The 22,038-nt window shown below is 31.5% G+C and overlaps 1 protein-coding gene across 18 annotated transcripts in view; it reads right to left on the bottom strand.

Moving 5' to 3' along the window:
• LOC115877133 (serine/threonine-protein kinase MARK2-like) overlaps nucleotides 1–22,038 on the bottom strand; it is a 136,733-nt gene that overhangs the window by 34,498 nt on the left and 80,197 nt on the right. For 15 of the 18 annotated variants that reach the window (XM_030893276.1, XM_030893269.1, XM_030893277.1 and 12 more), the window contains exons 4-7: nucleotides 11,990–13,294; nucleotides 4,317–4,556; nucleotides 2,948–3,168; nucleotides 338–482 (exon numbers count right to left, since the gene is read on the bottom strand). In XM_030893276.1, coding sequence (XP_030749136.1) covers nucleotides 338–482; nucleotides 2,948–3,168; nucleotides 4,317–4,556; nucleotides 11,990–13,285 — 1,902 coding nt within the window. In that variant the 5' untranslated portion in view covers nucleotides 13,286–13,294. Of the gene's footprint in view, nucleotides 1–337; nucleotides 483–2,947; nucleotides 3,169–4,316; nucleotides 4,557–11,989; nucleotides 13,295–13,529; nucleotides 13,662–22,038 lie in introns of those variants that run through there. The other 3 variants (XM_030893279.1, XM_030893278.1, XM_030893262.1) reach the window with 2 other exon arrangements.

The raw sequence follows: 22,038 nt of genomic DNA, 5'->3' as shown, positions 1-22,038 counted from the left end.
AAAAAAGTCATTTGTAATTGTTGTCTATGGCATTTGAGAAAATATACGATTTGGAATACTGTTTAACAAGCAAGGGTACAGGTGGTCTTCCAGATCACTGGTGCGCAATGTCAGAGGATGTATAGCCCCGCCTCCAGGCCACACCCCCACAACGTCAATCTTGATAGTGAATACAGATTATATCAAAATATATTTAAACATCTTAGAACATTTTAATATACATTTCTTTTATCTCGTATGAATGAGATTCGTCGTTTTGTTTGCTATGTATAAACCTAGTTGCTATAAATAATAATATGATATATAAATATTCAAATAAAAATGAATTAAATCCCACCTGGAATAATTCTGGTGCAGCGTAAGGTGGACTGCCGCAAAACGTGTCTAACTTGCTTCCTGGAGTAAATTCGTTGGAAAAACCGAAATCGGCTATTTTAATATTCATTTCACTGTCTAACAGCAAATTTTCAGCCTTTAAATCTCTGCAACAGAAAAAAAAATATTTTAGAAAAATTAAATAATACGAATTTAAAATAACCAAAGCATTAAAAAAATAAATATTTTTTTACTGTTTTATTTGCTAATCTGTATATATAATCTATAAGTGGGTTTAATTTAGTCTTACGTATTTTTAATGAGCATATAAAGATAAGATATATAAGATATAGGTAATTAAAGACGGTTATTTACAAATATGTTTCTAACAACTCTCTGATTAACTGACTAAATAGTTGTTTTCACTTCTTGGAATAAGAGCAATCAAATATCAAAATACAACTACTAATTTATCTCTACCTCTACTTAAATCAAAACCTCGTACCTAAATCAAAATCTACAGAATTATATGTAAACTTTGCTTAAATGATACGTTTTAACAAAATATTGATACAGATGCATAATTCTTTTTCTTCTAAAATTAAATAAACATTGTAAGGAAAATTACATATTACCTAAAGCTCCGAACACATAACATTTTACCTTACATTTTGTTTGCCAGTTAAAACGGAAGTCCGTCGCTAGAGAACTGATGGAAGTTATGAAGAACGGTCTTCCATCTTAGCCACGGCTAGGTATTTTACGTTTTACCTGCGGTTTTATTTATTGAACTTTAGAAAAAATATAGAATACTACTACATAATTATTCTTGTAGTGGTTTCGCAAACACGCAAAGGTAATTGTAAAAATCATATCCTGTGTAAAAAAATTGTAAAATTATATTATTTTTTAAAACTACGTAAAGATGCTGTAATTTATCCATCTTTTTTGTAAACATGACAGGTAAAATGTTATTTATAGGTATTTTTTTAAATATGAGACAATAGCCCCCCATACAACGGAATATTTGGCCTGCGGATTTGGTCTGCAGATCAAAATTTACCCGATTAAATATTCTTGTTTGGGACAAAATTCCACCTGTTATAGCAGTTTTTATACAGATAAATGTTTATAGTAATAAAAACTGCCGCTTAGAAAGAAAGTTTACAAGTCCGCCAACTTTATCCTTCGTTCGTTTTTTAGAACAATCTAATCTGACAGATTAAGTGTGCGGATTTGGCCTGTAACAGACTTGGTCAGCCACAGGCTATCCTGCCAGACTTGTTCCATAGGCAAGATCTTCTTGTGTATGGGGGGCTATTGTGTAGGCGGATGAGACAAGGTTTGATAAAAAGTACCCTATGATCGAAAGATCGAAAAAAACGGCGTCCAGTTAGCTGGGAAATGACGATCGATGACATTTCCAATATAAATTGACAGCGATCTTCATTTTCATAGCCATCGCTGACGCCGTTTTTTTCTCGATCATACGGTATAAGAAAAGTATTATTATAATAAAATTAAACCCAGTCTCTTTCTACAATTATAGTACGGGAGCTAGCAACGTCAGGAAAACAGGTATTTTAAGAAAGCTGGCTCTTTAATATATCGGTTACTATGCTCTCTGGAACAGCATGCGGCCCGTCTGGTTGCCGGAAAACGTTGCGTTCCCTACTGCGCATTGAAAGAGGATTCTATATTTTAGCTTTGTTTTGGTTCGAATTTCAGGACGATTCTAGAATTGCGCAGAACAAATTGCGTACTAGCTATTATCTCGGATCGGTTCGGAATCAATTCGAGAGAACCATAAACCAAAACACATCCAAGATTATTATTGTTGCGCATGTGCGAACTGTTAATTCGTAAACCGTCCCTACTGAGAGGCGCGAATCGTTAGGACGATCCTAGAACGGTCCAGAACCAGTTCCAGCCAGAAACCAAAACAGCTGTGTAAACATTCAGAATCAATTCCAAATGAACCAAAACATAAAACGCTTACGACGCGTGTGCGAACTGTCCTAAAGCGTGAACCAAAACAAAGCTTTTTATTAGTCCTTTAAATTCTAGTATTGAGTATAAACCGAGCGAGTCCATAGCGTAGCGCGTAGAGGTTCCGCCTATCAAGCGAGGAGTGTTTTCCCCGAGGAGAAAGTCCCCGAGAACTTTTTTATTTTATTATCGTTTAAATTCTGATAGTAAAGTATTAAATAATTCTGGTGATTCAAAAAAAACAACAAATATTAATACTTTACTATCAGAATAGGATCAGAATATAAACGAAAATAAAATAAAAAAGTTTTTACCCTGACCCGGCCTCGAACTCTGAATCATCGGTTCGTAGTCGGAAACTCTACACGCTGCGCTATGGAGACTTATTCGATTTATATTCAATACTAGAATTTAAAATTTAACGGACTAAATAAAAAAATACAGGATCTTTTTTCGACCCGCAGTAGTGAACGCAACGGGTATCGGCAGCCAGATGGGCCGCATGCCAGAGAGCATAGTAAAAGATATATTACCAGCTTTCTTAAAATACTTTCTCGAAAACATTGCTAGCTCTTAGACTATCAGAACAGTAGTTGAACACTTAAATAATTAATTTATTATCATTTAATCAATTTACACTAACCTGTGTATAATTCTCTTTTGGTGACAATACTGCACAGCAGAAACGATTTGCCTGAATTTAGCTCGAGCCTCTTTTTCCTTCATTCGGCCGTGCAATACGAGGTAGTCAAATACCTCTCCTCCCGAAGCGTATTCCATAACCAGGTACAATGTTTTTTCAGTTTCAATAACTTGAAACAGTTTCACTATGTTTGGATGATCAAGCATTTTCATTATCCTCACCTGTAAAATAAAGTCGTCGATAGAAAATTCTCAATTTAATGTTAATTATTTCTTGGTACATGATTTGGGTAATTAACAACTGTCATCAGTATCATGTAACGCTGTATGCTGTATGATCATAAAAAAATAAATTCGGTGTGATATGAAATCGAATTTTATTATCAACTCTCTTTTATTTGAGTTCCGGAAAATGAACATGACAGGGATTTTGGTAAAACACTAAAATTCTATCTAAATTAAAAAATAAATAAAAAAGTTTTTCCTCTTAAAAGCTATTGTTTCGATTCTAAACCAACTTTTGTTAATGTTAGCTTTCTTCGGGTCTTTGTTGTTACCGATTTTGCACCGTCCAAGAAAAATTACGTAAAGGTTGTTCTAGGACTTTAAAATTTCTTAATAATTCTGCTATATTTTCTTCGCAGACAGTACATATGTGAAAATCGAGGTGAAAATATATATATATATATATATATATATATATATATATATATATATATATATATATATATATATATATATATATATAAATTTACATGATGAAAATTGCTATACACTAAAAGGAAATGAATGGGTTTTTTAAAAATTTGAATGAAAAAAAAACAAGCGACCTATCGAATTTTTCTTATTTAAACATCTTGTAAAAGATCCTAACTTCAAGATAAAAAAGAAGTTTCAATATCTAAAGTGGTTCTTGAGTTATCGGGTGTTATGTGTTAAAAAGTTGAGATTTTAAATTATCGCGGTTACTGACGTTTTCTCGTTATAAAAAAATGGACACCTTAACGATATCCTTATAATTCCATTTCAGATGCTCAGAAACATATTTAATAATTTTATCTAGTTATCTTTTCGAAAAAAAGTCTTTTAAAAATAAGCGGTTTGCGATTGTTATTTTACTTTACTTGATAGGGAAAGGCGTACCGGCGAAATGTAGCATCACCGCAACAGCACACCGTCGCATTTCTCTCACTCCGACTTAATAAGATCCCTATGCACACATTGAAAATACCGACCCAAAAGTAAGAGTTGCCAGCACAGTATACTAGTTTGTTACACAAAATATTCAGTTTCCTAACTAGTTGCATAAATAACTATTTTTATTCCCTAAACAAATCACTAATTTGCCTACATAATAGCCATGGACTTACTTCTCTGAATAACTTCTGTAAGGAGCCAGGCGTAAGCTGGGTCTTGTCTATGATCTTGATGGCCACTTCCTTGCCCGTGGGCACATGCTTGGCCAGTTTCACCTTGGCGAAGTTGCCCTTGCCGATGGTCTTGAGCAATTTGTATTTTCCGATGGTAGGCTCGTCGCCCAGCCTGGGTCGGTTGCGGTTTGCCGACGTGGTCGAACTGCTACGGCCACTCGACTCCGTATTGTCATTGCTCTGTGAAGAAAAAAGTAATTATTAGTTTACTAATAAAAGGCTGATTGTGTATTTAGATTACAAGAGTTGTTTTAAAATGTGACAGTGTTAAGCGTTCTTGGACCAAGTACATTAATATGCTGCCATATAACTGTAGTAGAGTCTTATTTGTACGCTGCTTATATCGTATTAACTGTTTTATCCTAGTCAAGTTGGAAGGCTTCGTAACATCCAAGTAAGTTGGCGTAACGAAGTTTTCCAACTGGACTTTAGATAAACCAGTTGATGCGATACAAGCAGCGTACAGTGAGACGCGCTGGTATATAGCAGCATCCTTGGTCTAAGTAAGTACACCTGGTATGTGTCAACCGGGCGTTAGCATTTTATTTTATTTCACTTGAAACAAGCTATAACTCTGATTTTTATGAGCTACAACATTCATTAAAAAATTATGAGGTCTTTAGTAAAGTTTTAATACGTATTACGAAAAATGGTATACGCGGTGCAATGACACAGTAATTTATATATAAACTACATATAAATTCAAAGGATTACCATGTATATTAGAAACAGAAGTATATTAGATTATATTACACTTTCATATTACAGTTCTAGTGGATCGATTTTGGTGATGTTTTAAGCAATTTGTAGATACATTATTTGACTTTTTAGCTTCTTTCTTGACAGTTTGTTTTTTGGTTCATCTTAATATTGTTTTTGTTGGAGATATTCGTTTTAGAAGAATTTTAGCATTATTTTATTGTCGGTTACACTAGCTGATTTTAAGGCCAGAAGGTATATCGACTATCGTTTTAATTCAAGAAGGTAGAGATCAACTTCTATGCTTAAAAATCAAACCAAACCAAACCAAACAATTCCTACTAGAATAATTGCCAAATGATAATAATGCGATTTTTCAGAAAAAAAGTGCTATTAATACGCAATACTGTGGCAATTGACAGCGCCATTGTGGTAGGCAATACATATTAAAACATGATTAAAACCCCATAATTTGTTTTTAATAAATGTTCGAACTCAAAAAATAAAAAGCCTGTTAAAAGTGGAGTAAAATAAAATGCAGTGCAAAATACATATAATTAATATATTAATAATTAATTAATATTTATAAAATGTGTTCAATTTTTCTTCAGGCGGAAAATTAAACGTATTTCAGACTTTGCTACGATTCATTAGTTTTTGATGTAGGGGCATTTTTGTATCGAAACAAAAAAATCGTGATTTAAATATAATAAGTACATCTAAACATATTGATAAAATATACTTAGGATGATTTTAAACTTATGTTCCCATTTATTTGGAGTTACTGAAGTTTTTTATTTTAAAAAACATTTTATCTGTTGCACAAAGTGTATTTTCACCGGTCTTGATCGCATTGCTACAACACAAAATCAAAATATAGTAGTATAGTAGCTGAAGTAAATAAAATGCAATCTAAAAATGTTTGTATTTAGAATATATACGGGTGGTGAACAAAAATAATTGTTAACACAAGAGGAACAAAAATAATTGTTAGTGTAGTATTTTTTCTTTACTGTTTAGATAAAATGTTAATTTGAACGATGTTAAAAAAGAACACATTCAAAATTATTTCAAATCATTTTGTATAATTTATCTATTACAGAGAAAAAAATATGAATGATAGTTAAGTATTTTTTAGCTTTTCTTTTCTAAAAAACGACAGTTTCTTTCAAAATCTCTCAAAATTATTCAAAAAATTGGTACTCTTGTACAGATTTGAAATTTGACACACACGTTGATGTATAATCCAATTTTGAACAACTTTTAATATCTTGTTTCCTGTTATCCCTGCTAATCCAACTTTTAATATGATTACGCAGCAATAACGATAAAAAAAATATATTTCTTCAAAAGTTTTTGACAGTCAGTGTATATGAATGAATGTATATTTAAATTGATTTTTCTAATACTCAATGATAGTACTCAATGATTTTGTGTTAGTTAATTAGTCAATTTCAAGAGAATCCTATTAGATATACATTTATCAATTTTTGTTAAGTATATCATACCATATTTCTTCTTAAAAAAATAATTTTTGTTAAATGTCATTTGTTTAAAAAATCTGGGCAACGGCAACGGCCAGCTACGTCGATTCTGATTTTTTACTGACACTCAAGAAAAACTGCCTGAGAGACAGTATTATACAAATATTTTAATAATCATTTTCATAAAAAAAATAGTATCTACGTATATTGTTTTGCTAGGAGTAAAAATGAAACATTTTGTGGTGAGACACCAAAAGTCATTTTTACTACGACTTTCAAACGTACGAAAGTAATACATTATAAGTTTTTATAGTATATCGAGAAACCATGGGTATACTCGTTGAATTTGACACTTTATGTCAGTTAAATAATATATTTTCGTATTTTGAGCCTAGGCGCTTTGCCTAGGCGTTAAAATCACTTTTTGATATTGTTAATCACATCGAGAAAATTAATACTTTTCTGACGTTTGAAAAAATGAAATTGTTTTATTAGGAGTAAAAATGACACTTTTTGTGGCAAGACTGTACATTACAGGCAAGGCACAAAAAGTCATTTTTACTCCGAACAGAACATATATGCTATTTTTTTTCAACGTCACTAATAATTTTAAACAATTTGAAACGATGCAAATAATATAAAAAGATTTAAAAGTATTACTTTGTAAATAATTATGTATTGAGAAACTATGGTTGCACTCGTTAATTTTTTGTCATTTTATGACAATAATATATTTTCGTACTTTTGTGGTTAGGCTTGGCTTAGGCATAAAATTGCTGTACTACAATTTGTTGTTGGCACGTCGCAAAAATTAATACGTCTGTGACGTTTGAAAAAAAAAAGATTTTTTATTAAAAATGTGACGTTTGATTGTTATATTAGAGCAGCCCATATTTATTAATAAATACGAGTAATTGGTTAATAAAACAGTTGGCAAATGTTAAATTATGATTAATCTATCAAAATAATAGTATAGTGAATTATTTGATATAAAGTTATAAAACATCTGTATTTGTTTAAGTATTTAACGAAATAATATTTTGGTTAATGTTAAATTAATTTGTAACAAGGTGAATTGAGTCAGATAGTAAAAGCAAACGAATCAAGTTCAATCTAATAATAAAAGTTTGATTGAACAGCGGCTGGAAAAATTACTGATAATGGCTTATTAATTCCTTATCTGCCCTAAAAGAATAACTAACCAAATACTAATTTACTATAGAAATATTAAATGCAGATAAAAGATTATATAGGTATTTGTTGAAGGGATATTACCTACATATAAAACAAAGCGACTTTATTAGTGAAATTTATTATCCCTAGTAGTTTAGTATGAATTAAATTTGTGTTTGTTTTGAAGTACAATTACAATGATGTAGTTTAACAAAAACAAATAGCCGAAAAACATGCCTTTACAGTGATGGGCGGTGGGTAAATACCCAACGAGTAGGAAAATAACCATTTGGGTATATACCCATATATAATAATAATTACAATAGGTACATACCGAGTGCAAAACAATATAATGGGTGTTTGTCCATGTTACATTTAATAAAAGAATCGTCAAAAATTCTATTGAAGCTTTTTTATATTGTATTTCTATCTTCTATATGATTATTACTGTTACTAACGTTGCTGTACTGTGACGTCCTATTCATTTAATCATACGGGATAATATGTAATTAACATAAATATAGTTTTTCTACTGCTATCAAAACAAAATTAAACTTTAATTCGCAGGCTTTCAGTTAATTATACGAGTATATTAAAAATCGATATTTCAATTAACTACTAAAATCTACCTGTTAATTTATTCAATGTTCAAAAGAAAGAAAGGTATTGTATAAACACTGGATATTTATTTTTTGTTTTGTTCTTATTTAGCCTATCCATTCCTAGACTGGCCCAATACCCAGATCTAATATATTATATTGAATCGGCACTTATTTCTTTAAAATTTCAAGCAATAATCGGAAAAATTCTATTTGTAGTAAATTAAAATAATAACCCTGAACAAATAAGTGATTTCTTTTACCATAATAAACGTGAAATACATATATGCAAGACCGGAAGACCGTCTTGCATTTGTGCAACATATTTTTGTAACTTTTTTTTATTCTCATTTAGTAAGTTTGGACTTTTGGAAATCAAGAAAAGTGTAGTTCTCTGCAACACTTACAGCCAATATCCAAGCCAACTTGAAACGGTTCTTTAGCCACACAGTATATTTTTATTAGGTATATAAAACTTAAAACGTCTCTTTATCACACAGTATATATTTATTAAGTTAATTAAAATCACTAGCCATTGTTAATTAAAATAACTTTATCATCATTAAAATTATTAATCTGGGCTATCAATACCAAAGCGTAATTGTAAAAAATATTGAATATTATTGAATGTTTTTTAATTTCTAGGTATATAAAATAATCGATATGTACAGTTTAATACAAAATAATCGGAGACAAATAAAACTTATTTTAAAGAATCTAGATAAAAAAGAATGACTAATCGTATGATTTAAAATTATCAAGACTTTCCTTATCAGTATCAGTAAACTTGGTTAATTCACTATGTCATTCACAATGTTGGTTTGTTGCAGTTTTCAACAGTTTTATGCCAAGGTTATACAAGGGTGATATTTTCTTCTAATAATTATTAATTTTTTTCTTAATATTTGTGACGAGGACATCAAAATATGATATATGATATATATTCATATGTCCAACGTAACAAATTAATTTACCTTAACTCCTTGTATAATTAGTTAATGCTTTTATGGTTTAAAAAACAATTTTGTGACAATCCTTATAACCAAACGAAGAATAAAAATAAATATACAGGATAATTTGCCTTTTTTACAATTTCCCATCAATTAAAATATTTTTCACTTAGTTTGAATGATATAAAAAAAGATTCATTAAAGGTGAAAGAAAAAGCATTAAAAATATAAGTACAATTGAAAAAGACGATAAGGTTACAGACTATAGACTGCTTTTTAAATCAATCTGAAACCAATTTGTCAAAAATTGTTCGTTTATTAACTAATCAGTAACATTGTTCTTTTGTTAAATGTATACCTAGTGGGTAGTAGGTTTCGTTTAGGAGGTATTATTAAAAATATACTGGTGTTTCAATCTATTAGTTTTACCCTTGATTATGAATAAGACAAGGGTTTTACCTTAACCTAATACCCCCATTTTTTTATTATAAATTGATAATGTAAAGCCAATTTTAATATGTTTAAATATAAATCCTAAACTACTTCATTTCTTTATTAAATTCTATTATGTTTTAATAATTATATTAAAAAAAATTAAAACCTTTCAATTACTGAGTGTAAAGTAGTTTGAAACTTTCAAAAATTGCATTTTTTAAATAATATTTGTATTTGATATTTCATAGTTCTGTTCTGCCTAATAGATATTTTACTGGTATCGAAATAAAAATATTACAGTGCTAGGTGTCCCTATCTCTAGGCCATTATTTTTCAATAAAAAGTTAATGTTAATATTAGAATACAGTATGAATTAACGCGAGATCTTCCTAGAAGAGATAATTAAATATTTTGTCAACAAATGTACGAATTGAATTAACGAAAAAGTGCGAAACAATATTCAGAGGTGTATTATACAGGTTGTTAATTAATAATCCGAAAAAATTGACAGGTGATTGCTTTTTGAAAAAGAAAATGTGTTTTTCATATACAACTTTTAGTTTGGCGTTTATTATATAGCGTGGCCCGAAAACATATACATCTTAATCTCAATTGGCAAAAAATTTAAAAAATGTAATATATTTTATTACTAAGGGTATTTAAAAATGTCGATCTAATGCCTAACTGTATTTTTTACTAGTTTTAGTGTATAAAATATTCACGTATATTTTAACCAATAGCTACCTCCGTAAATATTGCAAAATTTGTACATAAAAATTTTAAATAAACTAAACTCTTCTGATTGCAAAAATTTTAAATTTCTTGTTTTTATTTCTTAACGGTTTTGTAAATATAAACAATTTTTGAAAACAAATCTAGGGGATCACGGAAATCACACATTTGAAATAACAGATAAAGACGGCCATATCTTATGGTAATAAATTTTGATCAATTAAGCCATGGAATTGGCAAGAATTTTTTTCGACAGGTTTTTGATATTTCGAAAATTAGATATGTGACAATTCAGACAAAACTCTAATATAATTTGTATAATCTTTGTAATATTTAAATTATAAAAATCTTTCATAATTTAAACATTTTCCTAAAACCAATAATTACGGAAATACCGTACGATCGAAAAAAAAAGGGCGTCGAAGACGGCTGATGATAATTTTGGCGAGGTCAATCTCTAGACGTCATTTACTAAAAATTGACTTAAAAATTAACACTAATTATAGAAATATTAAAAAAGGATAGAATGTTTCCGAACACACAAATTTATTTACAAAAAATTATTGTTTCTCGAATTTTAAATTATATCTACCATTTAAAACTCATTTTTACTCAATATAAAATAAATTGTAACCTTCTCAAGGCTACCTTCAAGGCTCTCTAACCTTCTCAGTAAGCGTCATTAAAAAATAAAAAAGAGTACAGACCCAGTAATGACGTCTAGGGCTTGAGCTTGCTAAAATTATCATCGATCGCCATTCCCAACCGTTTTTGACGCTGTTTTTTTTATGATACGGTAGTTATTGGCTGAAATATACTTGGATATTCTGAACAGTTCTAACAGAATTATTCATAATTATTTTTATTCTTTTTCTTGCTTAGTGTCCTACGTAGACAAAAATGTTTGTAAATTGACTGATTCACATTAAACATTTTTTTATTTCAAAACTAGTCAGATAGTAAAAAAAAATATTACAAGTGGAATAGCGATTTGCACATTCTGTATATGACCATAGCCAAATAAATTTCTAGTTAAAATCAAAGTGTTTTAATTTATGTTATTTACACACCTAATGTCAACAACTTGGTATGAACTGTTTTTGAAATAAATTCTTATTGACATTATGGTTCATCCTGTACAAGCAAATATCTTTCTAGTGAAACGTCAAATTCAAACATTTTATATGAAAAACCTCCCTTATTTTTAAAAGAGGACTCATTTGTTTTTTTTTCGCAATTTATTATTTACACATTGTATATTTAATTTAAAGGAGATAGAGAATGACATTGTAAGAAGAAAAATTGTTCCAAAGTGTTCTTTGATGAATCTGAAACTGCCTGCCCGTTTTCTAAATCCAGTGACTTTCTACATAAAATAGATACTGACAAAATTGCTTGCACGTTTTCTAAAACCAGCAAGTTTCATAAAATAGTAGACCTACCTGCATTGTTGCAAGAGACACAACTTATCCGCTATTTCCAGATCGTCGTACAGTAAAATAAAAATACAAATGAATAAGTTGAAAATTACAATCCGATACCTTTAACTTGTCCTTGGTCGGCCTCGGCGTTCTTCTCTTTAGTACCGTCGTCGTTTTGTCTTGCACATCGCTAGCGGTCCGATTCAAGTACGTCTTCTTTTCCTCCTTTTTCGCTGTTTTAATGCTTTGATGGTCCATACTCTTCCGCTCTTTCTGCCGCTGGAAATGCTGTTCATCATCAGTCTCGATGTCGCTGTAACCGCGAGCTTGTAGATCCTCGATCTCCTTCGAAGGTTTTATCGGATTCAACAAATTCTCGTCCGCTTTCAAAAAATCTTGTGACTGATCCCTTTCGGGCGGAGAGGGTTTCTTGAACTCCTTACCTGGCTTAGCAGCATTTTTCTGGGAGCGAAGAAGAAACTCGTCAAATTTACGAAAATTGTCTTCTCTGTTTTGAGTCTCTCCCAATTTCGAAATCAGATTTTCCACATGCGTCAGATGGCCCATAGTATTATCTACCGGCACATTGGAATTGGTAAGACTGGGTTTTGGATGTGAAGCCACTGAATCGATCGATTTCTTCGGTTTAACTGGATCTAATATTTGGTTTAATTGAATTTTATGAGGATGAAAACCGGGCGGTATCATTGCAGAAGACTCAGCCGTAGGAGTAACGTGGTATATGTTTACATCTTTATTTTTTTTCGACCATTTTGATTGCTGTTTGGGTGTAGTTGTAGGACTAATTGTAAAAGGCGGTAAGGGAATTTTATTTTGTCGATTCGACACCGTAATGTAACCGGTTAGAGTGTTCTCGTGTTTGTTGAGGTCGTTAGTTGCATTGCTGAGCATAGTTTTGGGCGCACCCATCTTTTCGCACGTGAGTTGTTTCAAAGTTGATGAAGATCCTTCAGGTCCATCGTTGGTACTTATAAAATGTCTCCAGTTTCTAGATGTTGGAGAGTTTTTAAATTCGCTCTGTTTTTGGTCCTCTGTTTTCTTGTCATGAGCAAGCGCTTTCGGTTCATCCACGAAATTGTGATTGATTTCCTTCAAATCTTTGCTAACGGATTCCATGTTTCCGTCAACAAACTTCGAACTGTTTTTAGAACTACCCGAATCACTGTCCGACCTGTTGCTGAGCCTGTCGCTGTGGTGAAATTGTTCCAACGTATCTCGAACCTTGGCACTAAGTGGAAACTTGTCGTGTTTCACTTCGTGAGTAAACGCGTCCTTGTACCGTTCACTATAATTTCCAGCGTTGGTGATCTTATCGCGTCTGTCCTTCAGCATCCTGATACCTAAGTCGTGCGGATTCTGTTTCCAGGGACTATCGCTAGGTTGATTCTGGCTCATTATTCAATTCTGTCGAAGCAAAAAACGTGTTAGAGAAGTATGAAGGGTGCCACTAGCGAAACGCCCTTGCCGACACACAAAGCTAAAGCCGCGTAGGTCCTAACGGGCCGAAAAGCGACGGGACATGATTAGACAACACACAACATTGAAACATAGAGGACGTCACACGCCAGCCAGTTTAAATGATCGGATTAAATCGTTTTTATCTCTATCTCTCGAACGGCTGATTTTCGAACTTATTTACCTGATAAACGAGCGAGGAGCCATAGTTTCGCAACTATAGTTTCGCGGATACATGACTGCGAATAACTAATAGGTTTGTTTCGGGTAACAAATTGAAACGTTCCAGTTCTGAAAATGCACTAAGTTTCGATGAAAAGGTTAACTCGAGAGGGTGTCACGTGTCTTATCAGCTAAATGAAATTGCGCGTCGCGACGAACTCAGAAAAATAATTTTATCAAAACAATCGAACGATAGATACTGACTGCCGAGATATAGAAATTGAAAAAAGATACACATGTTAATTGTGTGTATTACGTTTCCCCAAGGTTAACAATTATCGATTGTCGAGCTGGATTGTCGGTTTCAGCTGCATTTCGAACCGAGATTGTACCGCGAACGGGCGAACCATTCGTAAAGAAAACGTTTTTTTCTTTAATCTTCAATTTCAAATGATTCAAATTTCCCTGAAAAACAAAATGGCGGCGCGACTTTCTTTAATTCCAAGCGTTAAGTAAGCAATAAAAATGATGAGATAAGATATAATATATTTAGATAAAAATCCTTTTCAGTTATATCTATTAAGTTTTATGATAAACGCAAGCATATTTGAGTGGATTATCCTTCAGAGGACCCAAGTCAATTTAAGATTTTGAGCTACATCGGAACTATTCATCTTATGTGTCCTGCAATATTGTATTTCATTTATTAGAATTAATATTACTATATAATTAGTTACAATACAAAAATATGCCAAAAAATAAGACAAAAGCAACAATTTGTTGCATTAAGTTGTAAACTAGTACAATGAGTAGAATGATTTCTTGAGCAAAATTGATTTACAATTTTAATTTTAATGTTATTTTGAATCTAACTGCATAATACAGGAACAAATCAATATTAAATTTATATCTTATTTTTGATATCTTAATGACAAATAAGCAGAACAAAAATAAATAAACCTTGAGCGTTTTCAGAAGTTTTTACTAATAGGTATATTTCACAATAATGTTAGAAACTTTTCTTCAAATTCAGATTATTTCTTTGCTATATTCCAACTACAATAAACAAAAACATTATTCAAAGCAGTAAATCTTTTATAATTTCTTAATTAAATAAGGAAATATAATGATAATATAATTCCTTCATTATATTAGAATATAATGATCAGCTATTGATATCAAATAAAATAAAAATAAAAAAATATATCATAGAACAGACGTCATACTATTTTCTCACTCATTAGATTGCATTGAATATTGAATAGATACAAAAATATAATCGATTTTGATTAAATATTTATTTGTTTTATTTCAATTTAATTTAGATATAATTATTTTTCGCAGTATTAATATACATAGAGTTTATCAATAATTGTTTGTTTATGTATAATCAATCCAACCAGAGAATATGACACAGTGACAGGTGTGATTTTAATTCACAGATAAATTATATTTTCTGACAATGTTCCATAACATGTTTGTTGTTGTTTCTGTCAACATGTTATAATAATATTTGATAACATTTGGCTTACATTTTCAAAAACTAATTAACTTAATTGAACACAAGTCTAGGCCCATATTTATAGTCGAATCTCAAACCGCGACTCCAGTCACGAGATGAAAAGGTCCGACAAAAACAACAGGCTTACTAACAGGCTGCCTGTTATTTTTGGCGGACTTTTCTGATACCCAGATTCGAGACGTGACTATAAATACGGGTCCTAGTGTGTCCAACGAGAGGATCCGTGATACTGTCAGTTTCACGCCTTTCAAAGCAAATTAGACGCTGTTTATTCGATCATATTATGGTATGAATTGGTTAAATGCCTAAGTCATATATGATTTTTGTTGGTATAATTTATAAAGCTAAAAATTAACAATCTGCTTTAAACAGTATAACAGCAAATTAAAAAAAAAATTGTTCAATATATTCAGAAAATGTTACTCGGACATAATGAATGGATACTGTCTTATTTTGTATTACCAACAATGTTTGTTTTTTAAGCAGTGCTTTCAAGCCAGTCAGATACTTATGTTAATTGCCGTTAAGAAATAAGGTAATCACTTCTTAATATTCTGTTTTTCTTATTTATTATCACTCATCAAAGCAACATCATAACTAAAGATGTTTTAAACAACAATGACAGTTCTAGACTAAATTTATTTAGAAGAAATATGATTATTGCCCATATTAGATAAAATAAATAACTTCATTATATACGAATCATCATACCATACGATCGAAGAAAAAATGGCTTCACAGTAACCTCTGAAATAATAATCGCTTAATTTTGCTGGGCAGGCCCATATATACAATTTATTAGAAATCGCATAAAAACTTGTAAATTATAATAAGTAAAAATGTTTCCTGCACACACAAATAAAACATAATCGAAAAAAAACGGCGTCACGGATGGCTTTGGAAATGAAAATCGCTGTCATTTTATAAGTAAAATTATATGGTGAATGTAATCGATCGTCATTTCACTACCAACTAAATGGCGTTTTTTCAACCATATTTTTTAAGTTTTTATGTCATATTTTAATAGGAACTAAAATCGATTATTATTTCTAAGACCACTACAAAAGCCGATTTCTTTTCGATGGTATGATGCATGCAATTGGAGAAATATTCAATCAACTATGACCTTAATTAAATGATACTTAGCAGAGAAATGATAATACGGCACTAATTGGAAAATGTAATCACCCCACTAAAAAATAATATATCGTCAGAGTAAAGGAAGTGCACCTAATTAATTTACAATTAAATCCAAATAAACAAAGAACCTTTAAAACAAAGAAGAATTTAAATACCAGAAAATGCGTAAACTCATTTTTTTAGACACATGGCAAATTTAAAGGACGTCACAGTAATCGGAAAAAAGTTATATACGCCATTGACTAAGTTTATATGGAATTTTGTTGCCTATATCAAACCTATATGCTGTGTAAATATATACAATGAATATTTTAATAACAAATGCATATTTTAATAATGAATCACTTGGGAATGACACTTTGGTCACCTTTACATTTGAGGCGTTCAATAAATAGTATCGTAATAAAATATATTATTCAACACATAAATTACTATACTTTGTGTACATAGTGACAACTGACGATATAATTAACATTTTACAACATAACTGTTGTTTTGTCTACACACAAAAATAATATGGATATATTACAGCCCTTTTAGTAAACTTTGCTTATAATGGTCAATACGTCCAGTACAATAAGATAAGAATAAAGAAAGAGAAAGCATAGCAAGTATTTTCCCAAGCCCTTGAAATCTAGTTTCGGATTAAGTGGTTATGTAATATATACTTAGCATTTTTCTCTCTTCGACTTACTAGAGCGCCATAGCCATTGACTCCTAGGCCAGTATTTGTAGTAGTATCTTGAAACTGGGTCTCAGAAAAGGGACCGACAAAAATAACAGGCTTACTAGGCGCGTTACGGATGACGAAACGTAAGCCTGTTATTTTTGTCGGTCTTTTCTGAGACCCAGTTTCGAGACGCGACTATAAATACGAGCCCTAGACATGTAAGCACCGACTCAAGACTTCGCTTGCCGACAGGGTATATCTTTTGTGACATCACCGTCGCGTTTATACAATCGTATGGCTCTTTTAATATTAATGTATTATTGACAAATCAAAATAAACGAATGGACAAATGCTATACAAGTTCATACCAAATAAACTTTTAGTCAAGTTATTAAGCTGGCAATGCTTTGCCCACTTTTATATATTTTCTTTTAATCAAAATATTTTAGGAAACAAAAATAAATTAATTATAAATATATAAACAGTTATTGTTTACATCAACAAAACTCACCTTCTTAACAGCACTTAAAGGACATAAAGGGCTATTACTATCGCTTTCCCGTTCAAAATATTCTAATAAAGTTGCAATGAGTTTTTTACGGCTATTAAGCTATCTTCTATACTTCGCACTAAAAGAGGTTCTAAAAAGAACAATGTTCGACTGCAAGGTCTGCTACTAAAGTATCACAACACTATTTATTTAAACTAAAAACTCGTAATACAAAACTAAAGCGTCAAAACGAATAACAACGTCAGTAAATGAATAAATAAATGACCTGAATCCCCAGCGCGAAATTTAAATTCTAGATAGTCAACCCGGCGCCGGCGCCGAATATGTCCATGGTTGGCAACAATGAATTTATAAATCGCGCCCTCGATTACGTAACTAAAAGTTTGATTTGAAATATACTTTGGTTATACCTTATTAATTAGTAATGCACGACTAATTTTCTTTTTCAAATTCTAAACTTAAATATAGAAAAATCGCACATAATATATTTGTCAAATAATATAAAAATAAATGGAGAAAAATCACACTCGCATATTTTTCTAATGTGATAAGTGTGAACTGTGAAATTTTACAACATTATTATAATACATTACAATGTTAATAAATTCTAATTGAAAAATATTTCTTTAAATTAAATTTTATAGAGATTTCCAGCCATTTGCTAATTTAAAAAAAAATGTGCACAGTCTACCGATTGAATGTAACTATTACATCAAGTAATAACAGCATATCATATACAATGTGCTCAAAAAGTTTTATAACTACTTCTAAAATCAACTTGATATAAATCGGCCCACTAGAACAAAATATATTAAACTTTAAAATGTATGACAAGTTTAAAATGCCTTTTTTATAACTACGCGTGTATTTAGCAGCAATTATATTAAATTCCTTCATCATTAATTAATCTCAGTTAACGTAGATTTTCGTTGACCCTTGATTTGACATTTCACGGTATTCCCTAAACGGCAAAAAACAGCAAAAGGAACGAGAAACAGCAGCTGTCTCACACGCTCTCTGGATTTCTGCGGCTGACCGACCGCTGAGTATTTTGCTCAGCGGCGGATTGTTTTTGCGTGTAAGAGACCGTTTTAGCATAGTTTAAGGTTTTAGGAAAACCGCTTACTTTCAGCCACTCAGCCGCTGACCATCCCTGAACGCGCCCAATCTTTTCTCTCACCGACTTACAAGATCGCCATAGAGATTCACTCCTAGACACGTAACTATCGACCCAAAACTTTGTTGCCGACCGGGTATGCATGACGTCCGCGGTTCGGACCCCGCGTAAATAAAGTAGGCCCCGTCCATATTAGATCTGACAGCAAAAAGAGACGATAATTTAAAATTCGTTTTTTTTACTTTTCTTATAAAAAATAAATGAGCTTATTATACAGGCCCATTTCAAATCTTCGTCTTCTAATAATCTATTTGGGTCCTTTTTCCATTATTTGACGTGTTGATTCAGCCCTCGAGGCGTGTTTGTCCCCGAATATATCTTCCCCAATAATCGATGCTTGTTGAATTAAAATGGAAATGGAAACCGCCTCGCTGATAGGTTATTAAAAGTTCTCGATAGGCAGTTTCTCTCTACGTGCCCTTCTGCTTTTGAAGAGCGCGAAAAGCAATTTCTGAGAAATCGTCTGAACTGATAAATGATCGTCATGTCGATCAATTACATTTTTTTTGATTTATGTATTCTAAAATGTATTATTGAAAATTTTCGACAAAATTAAATAAAAATTTCATGTTTAAAAAACCTTCTTAACTGTTAAGTTATCAAAATAAATAATTCTAGATTAAATAAAAACATTTTTTGTTGTTTGATTTGTTGTCAAAATTAATCTTAGTTTTATTATAAATTTATAAATATAAAATACTGATTATGCCGAATTACATGTAGACTGTGGAAGAAATGTTTAGTTATATTTTTTTTCTTCCAACCCAATGATCAGATTTTTCTACTACTTCTTATTTTTCTTTTTCTACTCTTCTTATACTTTCTACGAATACTGTATGTAAGATCGATAAAAGCTCGTCTAAAAAAATAAAAAAAACTACCAATTTTCAATTTTTTTTCCGCGAAAAAAACTTCGTGTTTCTCGGGTCGAAATATACTACCCAGTATATTTCGCCCTATACTATCCAGTGTAAAAGTAAAAGTGTTTTGGTGTATTGTGGTGATTTAGTGTTTTTATTTTGCTGTGTAACACCAAAGGTTCCAACTCTCAACTGTAATATACTACCCCTAAAAATATTTGCACTTATTTAAGACTCACCCTATATGTTTTTAATTCCTTTTTTATGTAGAACCACTTCCTATTAAATGCTATTATATTTTGAGAAAAATTTAGACTAATTTTAACCTTTTAAACAAAACATGAAGTTGATTTTATATAATATTTAATTCCAAATTAATTATTTCAAAAAATCAATGAAACATCATTAAAAGAACCTTTGCTGACTCATATTTAAGTAGACAAAAGATTGTTAATTATAAAATTGCTTAGTTTAAGCCACGTATTTAAAAAGGCTACCGAACCTTTATAAATTAAGAACCACGCCTCCTAATAAGTAATGAATAAAAAAGGTGTGCCAATCAATACTTAATATTAATTAGAGCCAACCCATAGGAAAAACTAATTGTTATATGAACTAAATTTAAAAAATATATATATTTTCTAAAGGTATCTGTAATCTGTAATGTATAGACAAACATGTATTGAAAGAAAAATACGTCATACTTTTTCCCCCCGGATGATGTTAATCGCATCGCAATTTGACGTAATCAAAATCTGTTCTAATATACATCGCAGAACTTTAAAAATTAGGATAACAATGATAAGTGCATAAATACGTCATCTATAGGTATAAGATGTAATAAACAGTCGTGAGTAGTTTGTAATTTAACAAGTGGGTCTCACACTTATATATAGTGGCTAAAGAGTATAAGAAATTGCATGTATATATAGAAGAAAATGAATGTATTTATAAGCAATTCATTTAAAATCTTCTACAGTTGTTTTTCAACTCATATCTTCCTTATTTTATCAATAGTTTGGCAAAATTATTTTTTGAGATATTTTCGCAGCCCTTTAAATATCTGTCTTAGGCCAGTCGATAAGTATTAAAAAATAGCTTATGGCGGGAGCAAATCCGGACAAGCTAGAATAAATTTTATTTTGTTTAGTTTAGTGTAAGGAACCACGTGTTCAATTTGCACCACCCCCAAAGCCCGGATGTGGCCGCCATCTTGAAAAAAGTGGCTAAAATTCGGTTTATTTTTCATTATTTGTCAATAACTCGATTTCTATCAACTTTAGTGCAAAAAATGTACAGACCAAAATTAAAGAAGAGGAAAAACTCTATAAAAAACGTTCTATGTACTTTTTCCGTGCGACGACCCGTTTCCAAGTTATCTCGGTTTAAACACGCAAAATATATTATAAGCAGTTATTATTTCCTCTATTCTAGGCAGTTTTTGTCTTTCCGAGAACCTTACTCTTTTTATTTATCCACGCAATGGCTGCGACACCACATCCGCATTATACAGACAAGGAAAAATGAAATTCGTTAAAGTTTTACAGAAAGAAAAAGAATTATTACAAACAGCTGCACAAACTTTCAAAGACCCAAACGTATCCCCAGAAGATATAGAAAAAGCTGGAGAACGATTTCTTCTTCATCTATATGGATCCAAAAAAATGCGACTCATTAGATAAGTACAGATACCAGTGTTTCGTAAAATCTATTACCAAAAGCTTACCAAACCTAGCATCATTACCACCGACCAAAGACGCAGCTCGCTTGCACTCCTTCCGTACGTACAGTCAGGTAGAGCCAGGTATGGGAATGAAAAATCACCTCTAGATTGGAAATGGAAAAATTCAAAGAATGGGTTGATGCCCATTGCTACTTCCCAAGACGCAGCTCCCCAAGAATTATTAAATCTGATTTCATGTAAATGTGACAAAGGTTGTAATACATCTTGTAGTTGCCGCAAAGCAGGTTTGCGTTGCTCGGTAATGTGTGCACTTTGTCAGGGCAAATCATGTTCGAATAGTTTGGAGGTGGCAAAATTAGACGAAGATGAGTACGAGGACAATTTTCCTCTCGATAAAGATCAACGAAAATAATATTCTGCACCTTATGAACCAGATCCGGAATATGATACAGATGTGGGAAGACATTCACGAAGATTATATATATTGAACAGCCAGTAACATCAAAAAAACGAAGGAACTCTGATGAACCTTCCACCTCAAAAGAAACCTAAGTTGACGACATGTGGATTAGGCCTATTGGAAATGGGGAGACCACTAAAAAAAAAACGCGCCGGGTACCTACTTTACCTTAAGGCAGCTCCCTGAGAGATAAGGCGGTTAAGTTTGGTTTCAAAGGCGGATTTAGCGGTTTGGTTTGGTTTCAAACTAGTGCAGTAGAACTTCACTAATTTGGACACACGCTAAATCGGACACTCCATTAGTTTGGCGTCTCTTATCAACCGAACAATTTTGATATGTTTACCTCTTTAATCCGGATACAAACAAAATACAAAGGCAAATGAATGAAAGTCCGCATTTTTCTTGGACGGTGGACGGTTAGATGCAGTATGTACTCTTTTCTTTGTAGTATAGAACTCAGGAGTATCGTATATTGCTAAAAAATAGAGCCAACTAAACGACTGTTTG

This window comes from Sitophilus oryzae, unplaced genomic scaffold (genome assembly GCF_002938485.1).
Source record: "Sitophilus oryzae breed Bouriz unplaced genomic scaffold, Soryzae_2.0 scaffold_1442_pilon_pilon, whole genome shotgun sequence".
NCBI classification, from domain to species: Eukaryota; Metazoa; Arthropoda; class Insecta; order Coleoptera; family Curculionidae; genus Sitophilus; species Sitophilus oryzae.
Note: the sequence above shows the minus strand (reverse complement) of the source record. Positions and strands in the feature narration are given on the sequence as shown.